This window comes from the organism of the source record quoted next, unplaced genomic scaffold (assembly GCF_019419815.1).
Source record: "Pyrus x bretschneideri cultivar Hongxiangsu unplaced genomic scaffold, Pyrus_bretschneideri_v1 Contig1, whole genome shotgun sequence".
In the NCBI taxonomy this organism is placed as follows: domain Eukaryota; kingdom Viridiplantae; phylum Streptophyta; class Magnoliopsida; order Rosales; family Rosaceae; genus Pyrus; species Pyrus x bretschneideri.
In genome coordinates, this window is record NW_025999390.1 from 14,417,580 (window position 1) to 14,434,910 (window position 17,331).

The 17,331-nt window shown below is 38.6% G+C and overlaps 2 protein-coding genes across 2 annotated transcripts; one reads left to right on the forward strand and one right to left on the reverse strand.

Annotated features, from left to right (window-relative positions):
• Positions 1-2,789, forward strand: LOC103950184. The gene is made up of 6 exons (XM_048587989.1): positions 1-302; positions 377-446; positions 599-734; positions 828-1,155; positions 1,659-1,790; positions 1,885-2,789. Exons 1-6 carry the CDS (start codon positions 206-208, stop codon positions 2,379-2,381), a joined length of 1,260 nt encoding a protein of 419 aa, XP_048443946.1. The 5' UTR covers positions 1-205; the 3' UTR covers positions 2,382-2,789.
• A 6,991-nt stretch (positions 2,790-9,780) lies between these two features.
• Positions 9,781-10,646, reverse strand: LOC103950183 (RING-H2 finger protein ATL80). Its single transcript, XM_009361348.3, has one exon. The coding sequence runs from the start codon at positions 10,570-10,572 to the stop codon at positions 9,925-9,927; it is 648 nt and encodes a 215-aa protein (XP_009359623.2). The 5' UTR covers positions 10,573-10,646; the 3' UTR covers positions 9,781-9,924.
• Positions 10,647-17,331: the final 6,685 nt, after the last annotated feature.

Below are 17,331 nucleotides of genomic sequence, written 5' to 3' on the forward strand. Positions count from 1 at the left end.
TTTATTTTAGGAAATTTCTCTAGTCTGACCAAAAAAATAAAAAGAAAAAAGAAAAGAAAGCCGAGCCCTGTTGCCGTGTAGCACTTGCAATAGGAAAGTCTGATGAGAAAGTCAGTCATTGTCTTCATCAAATTGAGGTCGAAGAATTAGGGTTTTAGATCTGCGAAGATCCTAACTTAATCACTCTCCGAAATTAATCAGAGAAATGGAAGCTCAAGCAAAAGAAGGAGACTCTCTGGAGAAGCGGCCCGGCATCTTCTTCCTTGGTTCCCCCGGCGTCGGCAAACGCTCTCTTATTTCTCGTAATCCCTCTCTCTCTCTCTCTCTCTCTCTCTCTCCTTTGACCGCTATTAAATTCGTGATCTGTTGATTCCAGGATTACTGGGTTTGGATTTTGACGACGCTTCTGATTCGTCATCGTCGTCATCTCAGCTGGTGGTTAATGGGTATGTAAATTTTTTAATTTTGCGATCAAAGAATTCAATTTTTAGGAATTTTGGGAAGAAGAATACAATTTTTAGGAATTTTGAGAACAAAGAACTCGTTTGTAATTATTTGTAAATGTGAATTTTGATGAGTTTTGTGTTGGAAAAATTAGATGGAATATCTCTACAAAGTACTATACTGCTGATGTTTCGGTATGGATGGCTCATCTCCATGACGAATTTTCGATTGAGACCCTCCCAATGTATGACCAGTTGGCTGCCTTGATCTTGGTTTTCGACACAACTGAGGTTTCTGTCTCTTGCCGTTGCCCCTCACTCTTTGTCACTTTGTTTAGCATGATTTATTGATTCGTTTATCAATTTGCTTACACTATGCTGCAGTTGGCGTCTTTGTCTGCACTTCAGAAATGGGTGTCCCGAACTGATCTTCAAAAGTTTGATATACTAGTATGTGTAGGGAATAAGGTTGATCTTGTTCCGGGTCACCCAGTTCATGCTGTATATAGAAGACAATTGCAGAAGCTTGGAGACCCGTTTGCTGATGACGGTCCGGCTTTCACTGTGTATGGAATCTCCGAGGCTGAAGGAAGCAGTTTATTGGGGGATGACGAGCCACCTTGGGAGGCTAGGCACACATGTTTGGAATGGTGCACTGAGCATAACATTGAGTTCGTCGAAGCTTGTGCTTCAAATGCTGATTTTGACAAATGTAAGGCAACTCTTCTTTCTGACATATTTATGGCAAGATTTATGCAAAAGTGGGGAATAAAAGTACCCTGCTCAAAAGTGAAACATTCATGGTACAATTATGACGATCGAAGTATATTGTCACTTGGTGTTTGATAAAATTTTAAGGGTTGGGTTTAGAAGTTGTAGCAGACTCAATTTCAGGGTCTATTCACAAATTCATAATCGCTGTAGAGGATGACCACGATAATCAAATTTTAAGGGCATACCGTTGTGACATAAGTCTTTGTATGCTGAAGCGATTTAGGAGAGTAAGACTTTTACATCATATATACCCGAGTAAGAAAGAGAGTACATCTTGAGTTCACGTGTCATTTTCAATATTAAAAAGAATTGATTCGCCTGTGAAAATTAAAAAAACGTTATATCATGGTGAATGAACATGTCGATTGCACAGTACACCCAATGTCTGTTTTTTAAGATATTTTAAGTTAAAAGTTTTTTTTTTTTTTTTTTTTTTTACAGGTTTGTCAGTTGATGGCGATTCACAAGGTATTGAACGGCTTTTTGGTGCTCTTTCTGCACACATGTGGCCTGGAATGATTTTGAAATCAGGCGATAAGATTGCTGAACCATCACTACCTGAAAGAGGAGAAGGTTATATATTCTATACCGCTTACATCTGGTTTATATACTATATTTTATATTAAGTAGAATTCTAAATGTTTGAAATTTGAATCCTCTCTGCTAGACTTGTCAGACGAAGAATCTGATTATGAATTTGAGTATGAAGTCCTCTCTGCGGGTTCAGCTGACCCATTTGATGACACGGAAGAATGGGTTTCTGCAAATGGTTTTGCTGGACCTTCAGATATGCGAGGACTGGCTGCTCAAAGTAATCTTGTCCTAAAATGCAAAGAAGAGAATGGAACCAGCTGTGGTAAGCAGGAGCCCCATGCCTCAACCTCGACAGCTGCGTTGGATGATAGTATCAACAAAGGAGGGGTATCCAATGCAGAAAAACCTGACCAAGACACAGAACTTGACCAAGCCCAAGAACCAGATGAGGGTTCGAATGTTGAATTTGAGGATTTGGAACAGTTGATGTCTGAGATTGGGAACATGCGTGACAGTTTGAGATTGATGCCCGATTTTCAGAGAAGAGATATGGCTGCAAAGCTGGCCATGAAAATGGCTACGATGTTCGGGGGCGGCAGTGATGATGAAGTGGAAAGTATCGGCGAGTAAAGTCCATCAGCGTTTAAGAGGTGTAAGTAATTACACATCCCTGAATCTCCTCCTTATACTTTTGTCCACAAGCTGTTAAGGAAAGGGGAATCGGCAGTCTTCTTTACGAAAAGAACGAGATAGGTTGAGCTTTGTGGAAATATTTTGTGCTTCATTTGCCTGCTCTCTTGTACTGCATAAGGAGGTTCAGAATAGTCAATACCTATTACCCGTGCCCGAACCGAGCTGCTAGAAACTTATGTGTTTAATGAAACAGTGGAAATGTTAGGATTGTATTCGAAATTGGAGGGAAGAATCAATTAGGTATCTTCTTGTAAACGTTTTTGTATAAGCACAAGTACCTGTGGTGTGATGATCTTGCAAAACTTTGATATGTGAACCAACATGCAAATTAGATCTTTACTCCAATGATTGCTGCATTTCTTACTTAGAGATCACCCCAAAAATAGAGAATAGAGTGGCTTCAATGCTAAGTAGCAGCCGTAAGATTTCATTTTCACATATGTCGAAAATATTTTATTCTCAATCTGAGTCATTTATTTTTCGTATCACTTAGTGCTACGTACTTCTACTAAGTTGAAAACCAAGTTGAAAACCACCAATCGCAACGCAAAAGAGTGGTAGGAGTGCTGGTATTATTATTTCTTATGATGGTAGGAGGCGTAAACGTAGAGAGTTGCCAAAGTTGACTGCCGCATTTGGCAGCTCTTGACAACCCGAAAGGTGGTGTGAACAATGCGCGGATAAAATCTTCCCCATCATATGTATGCAATCATAAGAGAGAGGACACAGTTGTATGCAACTGACAACATCCGAGAACTTTCTCCAGTGAATATGAATGTTAAGCCGGAGAAAATTTATTTATCACTGATTTTATGAAACCACTAGAGAGATGACACATTGTATATGATCGATACATTTGAGAATCTTCTCTAATTTGTGTGAGTTTTTGCCAAAGAAAATTTACTCTATCACCAAACGTATATGATCATGAAAAAGATATCATACGTATTGTATGTCATTAGTAAAATTCGAGAATTTCTCCAATACATGAGCGAGAGATCACATGTTTTATGCAACCGAGGACATTCGAGAATCTCCCTTGTGAATATGAGTATCATTCCGGATGAGATGTCAAGTTCTCATTAGGCAGGAGTTTAGGAGTGGTTAGTGGTAGGGAGGAGCCCCATGCCTCAACCACGACAGCTACGTTGGATGATGGTATCAGCAAAGGAGGGGTATCCAATGCAGAAGAACCTGACCAAGACACAGAACTTGACATCTCCGTTATATAATAAGAAGTATCGGCAGTGGTGATGAAGTGAAAAGCATCGGAGAGTAAGTATTGGTTTGCTATTGAGGTGGTTTTATAAAACGTGGGTATCAAAAAGAGATGAGCTAAAAAAATGTTTGGTAAACACTTAAAAACAGCTTATTTTCACAGTTTTGGGTGAAAAAAAAGCTGAAAATGTGAAGCAGCAAAAATGAGCTTATTCTCACAACACAGCAGAAACAGTTTTTTTCAAAGCACAGTAATACCAAACCAGCAGCGTTTAAAAGGTGCTAAGTAATTGCACATCCCTGAGTCTCCTTCTTGTACTTTTGTCCACAAGCTGTTAAGGAAAGGGGAATCGACAGTCTTCTTTACGGAAAGGAAAGATAGGATGAGCTTTTTGGATATATTTTGTGCTTCATATACTCTGTTCTCTTGTACTGCATAAGGAGGTTCAGAAGTCAATACTAATTACCCGTGCCCGAACTGAGTTGCTAGAAACTTATTTGTTCAATGAAACAGTGGAAATGTTAGGATTGTATTCGAATATCGGAGGGAAGAATCAATTAGATATCTTCTTGTAAACATTTTTGTATGATCACGAGTAGCTGTGGTCTCATGACGTTGCATGATGATGTTCCTAAACTTTGCTATGGAATCAAATACAAATTAGAAATTTCCTCCAGTGTGTAGCTTCAATGCTACGTAGCACTTAGTTTACAGGTGTTTTAGCCATTATATTTTATTTTTAATCTCAGTCATTTATTTCTCGTATCACTTAGTATTACGTATTATTAAAAAAAGAAATTGGTTTCTTTGTGCAAATTATTTTACTTGAAAAAAATTACTCAGATGGAACTTTTACCAAGTTGAAAATCACCAATCACAGCTCACAAGAGTGGTAGGAGTGCTGGTTTACTATTTCTTATGATGGTAGGAGCCGTAAACTTAGAGAGTTGCCAAATTGGACTGCCTCATTTGGTAGTTCTTGACAACCCGAAAGGTGGCGTGAACAACGCGTGGAGAAAATCTTCCCTATCACATGTATGCAATCATAGGAGAGAGCACATAGTTGTGTGCAACAGACAACATTCGAGAATCTTCTGAATGTTAATGTTATGCCGAAGAAAATTTATTTATTACTGATTTCATGAAATCATTGGAAAGATGACACAATCGATATATTTGAGAGTTTTTGTCAAAGAAAATTTATTCTATTATCGATTGTGTATGATTATAAAATATCATACGTGTTGTCTGCTATCAATAGAATTTTAGAATTTCTCCAATAAATGCAAGTGAGAGACCACATGTAGTTTTATTCAACCGAGAACATTCGAGAATATATGAGTTTCATGCCGGATGAGATGTCAAGTTCTCATTAGGCAGGAGTTTAGGAGTGATTAGTGGAAAGTAGGGAGAATAATGGGGTTGGCCAAATTAGGCTTTTGACTGACAAATGTACCGGAGTGACTGGAGCGGCGGATCAACATTAAACTATTGACATAGCCACTTAGGCAGCACACAGGATAAACTCATTTGAACAAGTTGGGGCTCGGTGCTCTTTTGTTCATGAATACCAGGAATATAAGTTGCTTTTAAGGTTTTTTATTTGACCAGAGAGATATTTTGGTTAGGTAAGTGATTGTGAACAATCTACGGCACCAAGTTTCAAATCCAAATTCACTTATAAGTAATGGAAAAGAACGTTCTTTGTTATCTGAAAACCGCTTTTACTGATATTTTCATAAGCACTTTTGGATTATTAGAAGGTTCTCTAGTTGATTGATGAGATATTTAGATATGTAGGTAAGTGATTATATACGAACACCAGTAACATTTTTTTTTAATATTTATTTTAAATCTAAAGCAATTATAAATTGTTAAGAAAGAACGGTCTTGATCATCTAATTAATTAGAGAGATATTCAAGTAGGTAAGCGAGTATGTACAATTTTCAATAAGATTTTCGATACAAAACACTTGTGAATTTAAGAAAGAAACACTCTTAATAATTAGAAAACGCATTTCTCAATGATTTATCCATCGTTTATAAGAAGATATCTAATAACGATCAATAACCTAGGATTATAGTTGGGGGGCCCAAGGCATTTCTTTTCTTAGGAAAGGGATTCTCTTCAGATCCTTTCTTCCTAATCCAGCAAATCAAAGGATCCATGCTGTTAAAATTTGATCAAACGGCTGAAGTTATTATAACTTTTAAAGTGGCCCCCCTGTTCATAGCTGTTGAATCAAATTTTAACGGTATGAATTCCTTGATTTGATGATTAGGAGGAAGAAATCCAGAGATGTCTCTTTCTCTTTTCTTAATACTTATGAGATTTATTCATCACTTTTCTCTTTCTATATATGTGTGTGTGTATGTGTGTATATATATATATATTTTTTTTTGGTGAACTGGAATTTATAGTCAGGGCAAAAATGCCAAAGATTACAACGAAAGCCCACAACGAGGCAAACAAGCAAAAAACAAAGCTGGAAGTGCAAGGGAAGAAAGCCGACACTACTAGGAAGCAACTAGCATCACCCCTTGCACAACCAAAGAAAATTGATGTGAGCAAGGCAGTTCATCTTTATTAAGTACATGAACAAGTGAAGATGGGGGTCTGTCAACCCAAGTAAAGTCACACATCTCCACACAACCGCGCGACGTCAACCAGTCCGCCACCATATTGGCTGATCTTGGAGCCCAAGACCACCGACATTCATGGAAGGAATTGCCGACTTTCTTACACCTTGTTAAGATTGGAAACGCCTCCCACCTACCATTTGTTATGCTACCCTATAAACATGAAATAAAGTTCGAGGAATCAGATTCAACAACCGCATGACTACGACCCAAAGAATGTCCCAACTCACAGCCTCGCAGAATGGCTAAAACCTCAGCAACCGGAACACTAGGGGCCTGGAAAACGAGATCGCCGAGCAGCAATAAAAGAACCCACCGAGTCCCTCACCATCTCTTTCTATTTTCAATAAGTTACTTGAAGACTAACAGAAAGTAGAAATTGATGCGCTTTTTCTGTAGGATGAATATCAGCACCACTGTCAAAAGCCCATCATGTTCAGAGGATGAGATAAACCCAAAGTCTTGTCACTTGTTCTTTTAATCCATCTATGCAAAGTGAGCACTCTAAAATGATGAAATATTTAAAATACCATAAATTACCCTTTAAGAATTTCATAAATTACAATTGAACCAAAAGAAGCTAAAGTATTTAACCATATTTTTATTTTGAATGCATTTAATATTTAAAATTATAGAAAGGAAAAAAAAATAAAAAAAAAACCCTCCCACGTTAGTGGGTGATTTCATGTCTTTAATTCATTTCTTTTTTTTTTTTTTTAATAATTTTTTTTTAAATATGTAAATTAATTATTTAAATAAAAAAATATAAAAAGGCCAATTGCCACACGTGTATGCGTGTGGCTAAAGGCTAGTATAAAATAAAAGATGAACGGTCAATTTAGATTTGAATCATCATCTGACTAAAAATTAAGATTTTAAACTATTGTTTTGATAAAATAATTCCGCGAGTTTACTAAAATTACTAATTTCTTTTCTACTATTATATTCAAAACTACTCTAACTAATTTTTTGTCAACTTAATTCACATGACTTGCACATGACACATTTTAGAGAATAACCTTGTCATTTTCTCGCTTATAAGCCTTTAACGTTGTATATTCTTTGTGAATCTCATTTTTAATTCACCCTCCAAAGTTAACTCTAGACACTCTTTTTTTATTTTTTTTAGTAAGTCCTTAAACTCAAAGTTTGTCACATGCAAGTCACTTGACTTAAATTAACGAAAAATTAAATAGAATAGTTTCAAATCTAATATTAGGAATAGAATTGGCAGATTTAATTAGTTGAATGATTGATTTTTTTAAAAATAATAATTTAAGGACCTAATTTTCCCTTACTAATAATCAAAGACTAAACCAGCACGTTACTCTAAAATGAATGACTGAATGAATAGGGAAAGGAAGAGAGTGAGTAAAGTCATTGCTGATTGTAAATGCTACTCTTTGCTTGCAGAGATAGAGGACGACTTGGTTTTTTTATTTTATAATCAGGTGTAAAATTTAATTTACATTTTGGATTGAGTTTGTAAGTGTAGTTTAGGTAGTAAACTTGAGTTTAAAGAGATACTTATAGTTTTATTAACTGTATATTTTTGTAATTAGAGGAGATAACCAGGTAGGATAGTGAAATTACAGCTCATAGGTTTTGTAGCACAAAAAGAATTCAAGTTTTTTGGCTCCTTCAAATGCAAGAAAATTTTCTTTTATTGACAAATCATCACTTGATACATGAGTCATAATTTTTGTTTTAAAATTTTATAGTACTAAATGTTAATTGTAAAGAGTCGGCAGTGTTAGAAGGACAAAATTTACGTCCCCTCTTTGAGTGCACATCTTTATCCATCCAACTGTGATTTGTGTATCTTCATTGGGCAAACTGCCGTAATAAAGTTTTTTATATCTCTAGCAAAAACTCAATCAAGTTAGAGATCGTTTAGTTATTTATACATTAACAAATTAACGTTCAACCTAAAAAGTTACTTGTATTGTCTTGCATCAACAAATTGACAATCAAGTTACATATTTATACCCTAATGATTAGATGAACACCAATTTGATTAATTATTCGCAAAACGATTCCGTCATATGCTGAACACAAGTATTGTCGTGTTAAAGATGAAATGCAACCTAAAGTTTTACATAAAAAAAACCAAAAGGGGGTTTGAACTTTGAAGGGTATCCCTTCTCCATTCAGTGACCATGCTTGTGCTTGAAGAAATTCTAGCAATCACTAAAACCCTGTCATTATTCTGTTGGACCTGCTTTTAGATTTGGATGGTACAAAATTGAGCATATTTTGAAGCTTTGAGAAGTTAGCGTCAATGGCACTCCAACTTGCAAAGAGTGCTCCACAAAGTTCAACAAAAATGGAAACAAAAATCAATAAAAAATCCCAACTCACAAGTAAGAGCAATGGTTGTGCTTCTAAGTCCAACCATCTGACCTCTCTAAGTTAGGCCTCAATTTTATTTCATTTTCCACTCTCCAAGTCTCCAAGCATCTATGACCCCATTGACCCTTTGCCCACTTTAATGCGACATGCAACAATCATTTATAAAATAGCCACATACAGAATTGGGTGTTGCTTTAGAACCATGGAACCTCTCTTTTTGTAATTTATTAACTTTAGGTTGGGACTGGCAATTTTTTGCAAAACCCTTTACTTTATGTGAAATGATGAAAATAACAAGTTTTGGGTCAATTCGTTAACGATTCGGGTCGTTATCAGCTCATCTGTTAAGAACTAATTAACGAATTTGGTCGTTATCGCGTCACACGTTAAGAATCCGTTAAAATAACAGGTATACTTAAACGACACAAACACGCCCATTTTCAAGGTCTAGACACTAAGCATGTAATTTCTTGCAGGACCTATTAACCTGACATGAAAAGACACGACCCATTAACGAGTCAGGTCATTATCGGGTCATCTATTAAGAACTCGTTAACATAACGTGTTTGACGCGATACAATCCGTTAAAATAACAAGTATAATACGAAAACGATATAAACACAACAAACACAACCCATTAACCAGATCTACATGACAAGTATGATTTAGGAGAGGGAAATTTCAGAGCATTGGAAATATTAATTAACTAAATAATTAAGTATAACAAGGTTGTTTTGTCTTATTACATGAAAAAAGATTTTGAAATTCACCAACCATGTGTCGTATTTGAATAATTTTACACAAAATATGAAATTTCTAATATTTTAAGAATTTGTCTACGATAATACGTGTCAATAAGTAATACGAATTTTAAACAAGTTAGAAGCAAGTATTCATTAGCTCTCCCATCTACTGCATCTACCTTAGTAAGAGTTTCTCTCTCACGTGATTACTCAAACAAAACACAAACAAAAATGTGTGCACATTTGTCAAATCCAAAGTAGTTTCTTGGTTACAAGCACCCTCTCTATTTCCCTAGTTATATAATTTTAACCTTTTTGATAAAAATGGGGAAGAAAATAGCACACAACCACTGCATTGCATTGGTGTCAATTGGGGAAAAAATTTCAGAAGCATAAACATGATGATCCATTGATTCTCTCTGTACACAAAAGAGTGGCAGGAAATACAAATTGATGAGAAAAAGAAAAATAAAAGGCTAGTTCAATAAAGAAAAATTAAAAAAGTGGGTTTGCTAATTAGCAAACTTTAAGGCAGAAAATTGGTAGTTGTAGCCGTATTAGAACTAATACTAACGGCAGTACTGGGTGCAGCAGCAGCCGCCGCTGCCGGAGGAGGAGCTGAACGGTTGGTGTGGTCCTGGTGAGCCTTGAGCTCCGCCTCTGATACTGGTGCCGGAAACCCACCGCACTTGTGACACCGAGCCACCACCAAGATCTGCCGGCACGACGGGCACGAGGAGTGGGATCCAAGCCACGTGTCAATGCACCCGACATGGAACACGTGCCCGCACTGCGGCAGAACCCTGATCTCGTGCCCCTCCGCGAACTCCCCTAAGCAGATGGCGCACTCCGAACCCAGCTTAGGCGGCGGCTCGGCGCCGCCGGTTCCGTACGTGAACTTCGGAAGGGATTGGAGGACCTTCTTCTTGAGGCCCTTGTTGGCGGATGAAGAAGCCGATCCGATAGCGGCTCTGCCGCCGGATACGCGGCGGAGCCAGGCGCAGCGTGCGACGGCGAGTAGACCCACCACGCATATGACGGCGCAGAGCAGCGCTGCCAGTATGACGACGAAGTCCGACTCGAGAGCCACGGCCTCAGGAGGCGGAGCCGCCGTTATGTTTGAGAAGTTGGCGGAGTGGGGGCTGCTGCCTAGAAATCTTTGAAAGCGAGGCATGACTGATCATACGGCGGTATATCTATAATCTAATGTCGTTTTCAGAAAGCAGAGGTGGAAAGAAAGAAAGGTTTGATTTTTTTGGGAAGGGTTTGAAGGGTTTTTATAGTCTGAGCTTGAGAGCCGAGAGAGCGAGAGCAGTTTGGTCTGAAACTTCTGAAGGGAAAGTGTTTGGAGTTGGGAGAAGATAAGGGTTTAGAGAGAGAAAGAGGTAGGCAGGGAGGGTTGGCCCAGGTTGGTCCAGGTGGCGGTGGATTTTCTATATTTAGCCGGGCTTATCTTCATTATCTTTTTCTGCATTAACCAATAACCAATTGACAGACCATGCTTTTCCTCTCAATTAATCCAATTCTAATCTCACTTTACTGTACTTTCACTCTTTCTACAATTATTAACCTTTTGAAAAAAAAAAACAATTATTAACCTTTTGTAAAAAAAAAAACACTTATTAATCTTTTGTTCGAGAAAAAAACAATTATTAACCCCCTTAAACAAATGGGTTTTGTTTTGTCTTTGTTTCAATTTTTTTAAGAGAAGATAACGTTAGTAGTTAAATTGTTAAATATTAGAGGAAGAGAGATGGAGAATGAATGGGCACCAGAGTACATATACATTATTACTTTTCTTTACTAAGATATGTTCTTCTTCTAATTAATCCAATTTTAATCTCACTTTACTACTTCACTTCAATGTTCTTTCATCTCTTCTTGCAATTATTAACCTTTTTAATCAACTGGGTTATGTTTTTATTTTTTTTTAGTACATCGATATTTTTACATTAAGGGATAGAGAATTCTGCTAAATCACACAATGGACAACCTAATTTGGTATTGAATTCGCCATCCACATGATTTGAACCTAAGACCTCTCACTTTCAAGTGAAGAGGAATATCATTAGAGCGTAGTACTGAGTGGCTTGTTTTTGTTTTAGATTCTTATCTAATTACGATTTTGCAATCACATGGCAAGAAAAACAAATTCGCCACCACAGAGATAGGACCGTACAAAGAGATGTTTTTATTATTTTTATTTTATTTTATTTTTTGAAAAGAGAGACAACATGTGGTAAGCTATAGTTATCCACCCTTTTCGGGCCCAGAGAGGTAATGGGGAATTTCACCCTACCTATGGCCACAATCAAGCAGACTCACCAGCTCATAGCATCGAACCTAGGACCTCCCATATTTAAGTTGTTGTTGAATTTAAGAGCATCTCTAATGGAGTCACTAAATAGGGATAACCACCATATAAAATAAGTATAAAACAAACATCAGGACAAAATGAATCTCCCACGGATTGGAAAGTGAGTCCCTAAAGTATAAGGACTCATCGGATGCATATTGTATGTCCTCACATATAGGGACTGTATAGGGACAACCAATAGAACTTTTACCGGAATATCTTTTGTATTACTTATTCTGAAATATATACATGTACAAATCTACGTTCCACAAGAAACAAAAGCTTTAATACAAACCTACTGAAAAAGGACTCCTATTATTTACATTCCTTTTTTCCTACTATTGACTCATGATCAACACTCCCCTTCAAGTTGGTGCATAGATATCACACATGCCCAACTTGACAAGTGAGTCATCAAACTCTCGACTACATACTGCATGAGTTTGAACATCTGCAAGTTGCTCATCTGAACTCACAAACGGGATCGATACAATCTTCCTTTCAAGTTTCTCTTTAATAAAATGTCGATCAACTTCCACATGTTTTGTTCTATCATGCTGTACCGGATTATCAGCTATATCTCTCGCTGACTTATTATCACAGTATAGTCTCATGTTCTCCTTTGGCTTGAACCCAAGCCCCTCAAGAAGTTTTCGAAGCCAGAGAAGCTCACAAATGCCGTGAGCCATCCCTCGAAACTCGGCTTCAGCTGAGGATCTTGATACTACCTTCTGTTTTTTACTTCTCCATGTGACTAAATTGCCTCCTACAAAAGTAAAATATCCTGAAGTAGACCGTCTGTCACCTACACTTCCTGCCCAATCAGCATCCGTGAACCCCTCAATCCTTAAATGTCCATGCTTCCGATAGAGAACTCCTTTTCCAGGTGCAGACTTTAAATAGGCTAAGATACGCATAACAGCAGCCATATGATCCTCACTCGGTGAATGCATAAATTGACTTACTACACTTACTGCATAGGCAATATCTGGTCGTGTATGAGCCAAATAAATTAGTCTCCCTACAAGTCTCTAATATCTCCCCTTATCAACCGATTTCTGATTCGGATCCAAACATAGATGATGTTTTTCAACAATAGGAGTATCAACTGGCTTACATCCCAGCATACCAGTTTCTTTTAACAAATCCAAAACATACTTACGTTGTGACAAGAAAATACCTTTCGACGATCGAGCAACTTCGACTCCAAGAAAATACTTCAAATCCTCTAGGTTCTTCATTTCAAACTCAGCCGCAAGATTTCTCTGCAGCCTTGAAATCTCATCACAATCATCCCCAGTAATAATCATGTCATCTACATAGATGATTAAGGCCGTCACTTTTTCCTGTCTCCGTTTGACAAACAATGTATGATCAGAATGACTTTGGTAATACCCAATCTTTTTCATAACTTGAGTAAACCTATCAAACCATGCACGAGGCGATTGCTTAAGCCCATAAAGAGACTTACGCAACCGACATACTCCGGTACTTCTACCAGCACTGTACCCAGGAGGAAAATCCATATATACTTCTTCCTCCAAGTTCCCATGAAGAAAGGCATTTTTCACATCAAACTGTTTTAATGGCCAGTTCATATTAGCAGCTAAAGATATCAGAACTCGTACCGTATTCATCTTGGCAACCGGAGAGAACGTTTCTTGATAATCTACACCATATGTTTGGGTGTATCCTTTAGCTACCAACCTTGCTTTGTACCTGTCGATTGATCCATTGGCTTTGTATTTGACAGTGAACACCCAACAACAGCCAACTGTTTTTTTTTCCTCTGGTAAAGACGTCACCTCCCAGGTATTATTCTTCTGTAGCGCCAACATTTCTTCATCCATTGCGTTTGCCCATTTTTGATCCTTTAGAGCCTCCTCCACACGGGTTGGTACTCGAGTAGCCTCCATATTGTCCACCAAAGTCTTGCGCTCTGGTGCAAGACCATTGCATGAGACATAGTTGGCTATTAGATATTTCACTTTGCCTTCTGGAGAAAACCTGTTAGGAGGCACACCCCGATTTTGTCTCGGTGGCAGCTTATATGTATTTACATCATTACTTGTATTAGTTACATAATCATCCACAATACTTACCTCAGGTATATCCAGAGAAGATTCATTGGGCAGCACTGTGGAGCTAGAGAGAGAGGGGGGTACATAGTAGGCTCGTCAACAACCTGTCCTGACTGCATGCTGCTTTTGGTGACTGTTGGAGATTTATCACTCTCGGGATCACTCTCATCTGGAACCGGTCCTGACTGCATGCTGCTCTCGGCAACAATTGCAGATTTATCATTCTCGGCATGTATAATCACTGCCCCATTATGCACGGCATCAACCACAGGGATTCCTTCCAAGTCCAACCATTTCAGATCATCACTAGAGCTCTCCCCCTGGGGATCTGAAGATGAAGATACGGGAGTATAAAAATACTCTGATTCAGAGAAGGTCACATCCCAAAGACCCGGGGTTGGAGAGTATGAAAAGACACCATAGGAACATGTTGAGTGAGGACTTGAAACGGAGTTTGAAAATGAACCACCCGAGAGGGCATACGATTAATCACGTAAACGGCATAAGTAACAGCTTCAGGCCAAAAAACCTTAGGAACAGAAGCACCCAGAAGTAGTGCACGTGCCGTTTCTAAGATATGGCGATTTTTTCGTTCAGCCACCCCGTTTTGCTGTGGAGTATAGGGGCAAGTTGTTTCATGGAGAATGCCTTGATCACCAAGAAACTCTGACAACTCACGATTAATATATTCACCACCATTATCAGAACGAAGAACTTTAATCACAGAGAAGTATTGGGTCTGAAGCATTTGAGAAAAATTCCGAAATACCATACCAACATCACTCTTATTTTGTAACACATATAGCCACGTCATACGAGTGCAATCATCAACAAACGTAACAAACCACTTAATCCCAGAAGAAGTAACAACCGGAGATGGTCCCCAAACATCAGAGTGCACAAGTTCAAACGGTAAAGCTCTTTTATTCATACTAGGCGGAAAAGAAGCACGATGGCTTTTAGCAAGAATACATACTTCACAATGTAAGTCTGATTCATTTATTCCACTAAATAAACTAGGTAACATATGCCTTAAATACCCAAAAGATGCATGGCCTAACCGACGATGCAACAACCACACTGCTTGTAAATTACTAGACCGGGATGCGCGAACTGCATGTGCTCTTCCAGAGACGACGTCGTCCACGTAGTACAACCCCTCTCTCTTAGTGCCACGCCCAATTATCTCCTTGGTCTGAATATCCTGGAGTAGACAAAAAGATGGATACATTAGAACAACACAATCCAATTGTTCAGTAACCTGTGGTATGGATAATAGGTGATGTGATAAAGATGGAACAAGCAAGCAATGATGTAAGGGAAGTGACGGGGTGAGATGCACAGTGCCGGCACCACACACGGGTGCCAAAGTACCATTGGCAGTGGATATATTTTTCCTGTGAGATGTAGTCATGTATTGAAACATATTTTTATCATATGTCATATGATCCGTTGCCCCAGAGTCCAGAATCCAACCTGTATGGTGCTGTTTCTCGGAGGCTAAGAGAACATGTCCCATGATACCTGTGTCGGACGACGAGGCACCCTGAGTACGAGTCAACAAATTCTGACCAGAGTCACCAGGGCTAGGCACGGCTTCCTGAACAGTGGGTGTAGCCGCAACAAGGGAGGCACGGCCTCCACTGAACCCGGCTGCTCCACGCTCCTTGGCACGCAATTTTTTCTTTAACTCTGGGAACCAATCAGGCACTCCATGCTTAGTAAAGCATGTATCCTCAGTATGACGGGTTTGTCCACAGAAATTACACTTCAAATCATCTTTATTTTCTCGGTTAAAGGGACGAGAATTTAAAGATTGATTAGAAGAATTACTAGAACGATTTATACCAGCCGGCCGAGAGATCATTGCCATGGACGGCAACCCTCCTTGATTGTTACTTCCACCCATCATGGTAGCATGTCGTTGAGCTTCACGTCGAACAACAGAAAACACCTCCTCAACAGAAGGTAAAGGTTGAGTACGTAAAATATCACTACGCACTTTATCAAACACATCATCCAATCCCGCCAAAAACGCGTACACACGATCAATCTGAACTTCTTCTCGAAGCGTCTTGAGATCCACAGCACATACCATCCGGATTGGTCTCCGCTGATCTAACTCCTGCCAAACGGACTTGAGATCAGCATCATACACACCAACTGGCCGACCCTCTTGACGGAGTCTGAACGATTTAACCTTTAATTCATAAATCTGAGAAATATCTGACCCATCATAGTAGGTCCGAGCTACCTCTTCCCACACTTCTTTAGCAGTACGTAGGTGAATGAAAAAACCCATAATAGTAGGTTCCATGGAGTTGATCAACCACCCTTTTACTATTGCATTCCCTGTCTCCCACGTCTCATACTCAGCACTAGCCTCAGCCGGCTCCTTGATACTCCCAATCACAAAGCCCTTCCTACCGCGTCCAGCGATGTGCATCTCCAAAACCTTGGACCAAAGAGGATAATTTGATCCATTTAACTTCACGGTATTGGGTACAGCAGACGCATCACTCTGAATAACGATAGGATTCACGACTTGATTATTGGTTGAGTTACTGCCCTCTAACCGCATCACACCACTGCCTCCTGAGTCCATTCGGTTTTGCTCACCAAATCACCAAATCAACCCAAAAAAAAAAATATACGTACACGCAACCACACCACACAGGCAAAAAACTGTGCAGGACACGCAACCACACCACACACAGACAAAACTGTGCAGAGAACACACCAATACCGTAGAACAGACAAGCAACTGTGCAGAGAACACACCAATACCTGTAGAACAGACAAGCAGTAGACAAGTACAGCAGCAGACTGCACAGCAGCAAAGCACGGCAGCAGCAAGGCACAGCAATAGACAGAAGCAGACTGCACACACACGGCAACAATACACAGCAGCAATACACAGCAACACAGCAATACACAGCAGTACCACACCCACACTGCAACACTGTTTTTTCTGCAGAAGATTTGCAGAAATTAGGTCAACCAAGCACAGCGGAAAAGAAAACTAGGGTTTTTTTTGCTCTTGATACCAAATAGAACTTTTACCGGAATATCTTTTGTATTACTTATTTTGAAATATATACATGTACAAATCTACGTTCCACAAGGAAACAAAAGCTTTAATACAAACCTACTTAAAAAGGACTCCTATTATTTACATTCCTTTTTTCCTAATATTGACTTATGATCAACACAACCTTGAGTGGAAAACGGGGCCCACAATCTTGATTTTAGCTTTTAATGCTTTTAATTATTTATAAATGATTAACATAAATAAAAAAATGTGCACCTTGAGTGAAAAACGGTACCCATAATCTTGATTGAATATTTTTCTTTTAATTTTTTTAATTAATTAAAGAAAGGTTAACATATGCAAAAAATATGCACCTAATCAAATTATCACGTAAAACAATAAAAACTTCAAATTTAAAGATTCTACTATAAGGACTCTATCATTGGAGGCAATATTCCTTTAGAG

Excerpts from the sequence above, each read along its gene's own strand:
- LOC103950183 (XM_009361348.3), bottom strand. The coding sequence starts at position 10,572 with ATGCCTCGCTTTCAAAGATTTCTAGGCAGCAGCCCCCACTCCGCCAAC.
- LOC103950184 (XM_048587989.1), top strand. The coding sequence starts at position 206 with ATGGAAGCTCAAGCAAAAGAAGGAGACTCTCTGGAGAAGCGGCCCGGC. Across the intron at positions 735-827 it reads TGGTTTTCGACACAACTGAG|TTGGCGTCTTTGTCTGCACT; the intron begins GTTTCTGTCTCT and ends ACTATGCTGCAG. Across the intron at positions 1,791-1,884 it reads ACTACCTGAAAGAGGAGAAG|ACTTGTCAGACGAAGAATCT; the intron begins GTTATATATTCT and ends CCTCTCTGCTAG.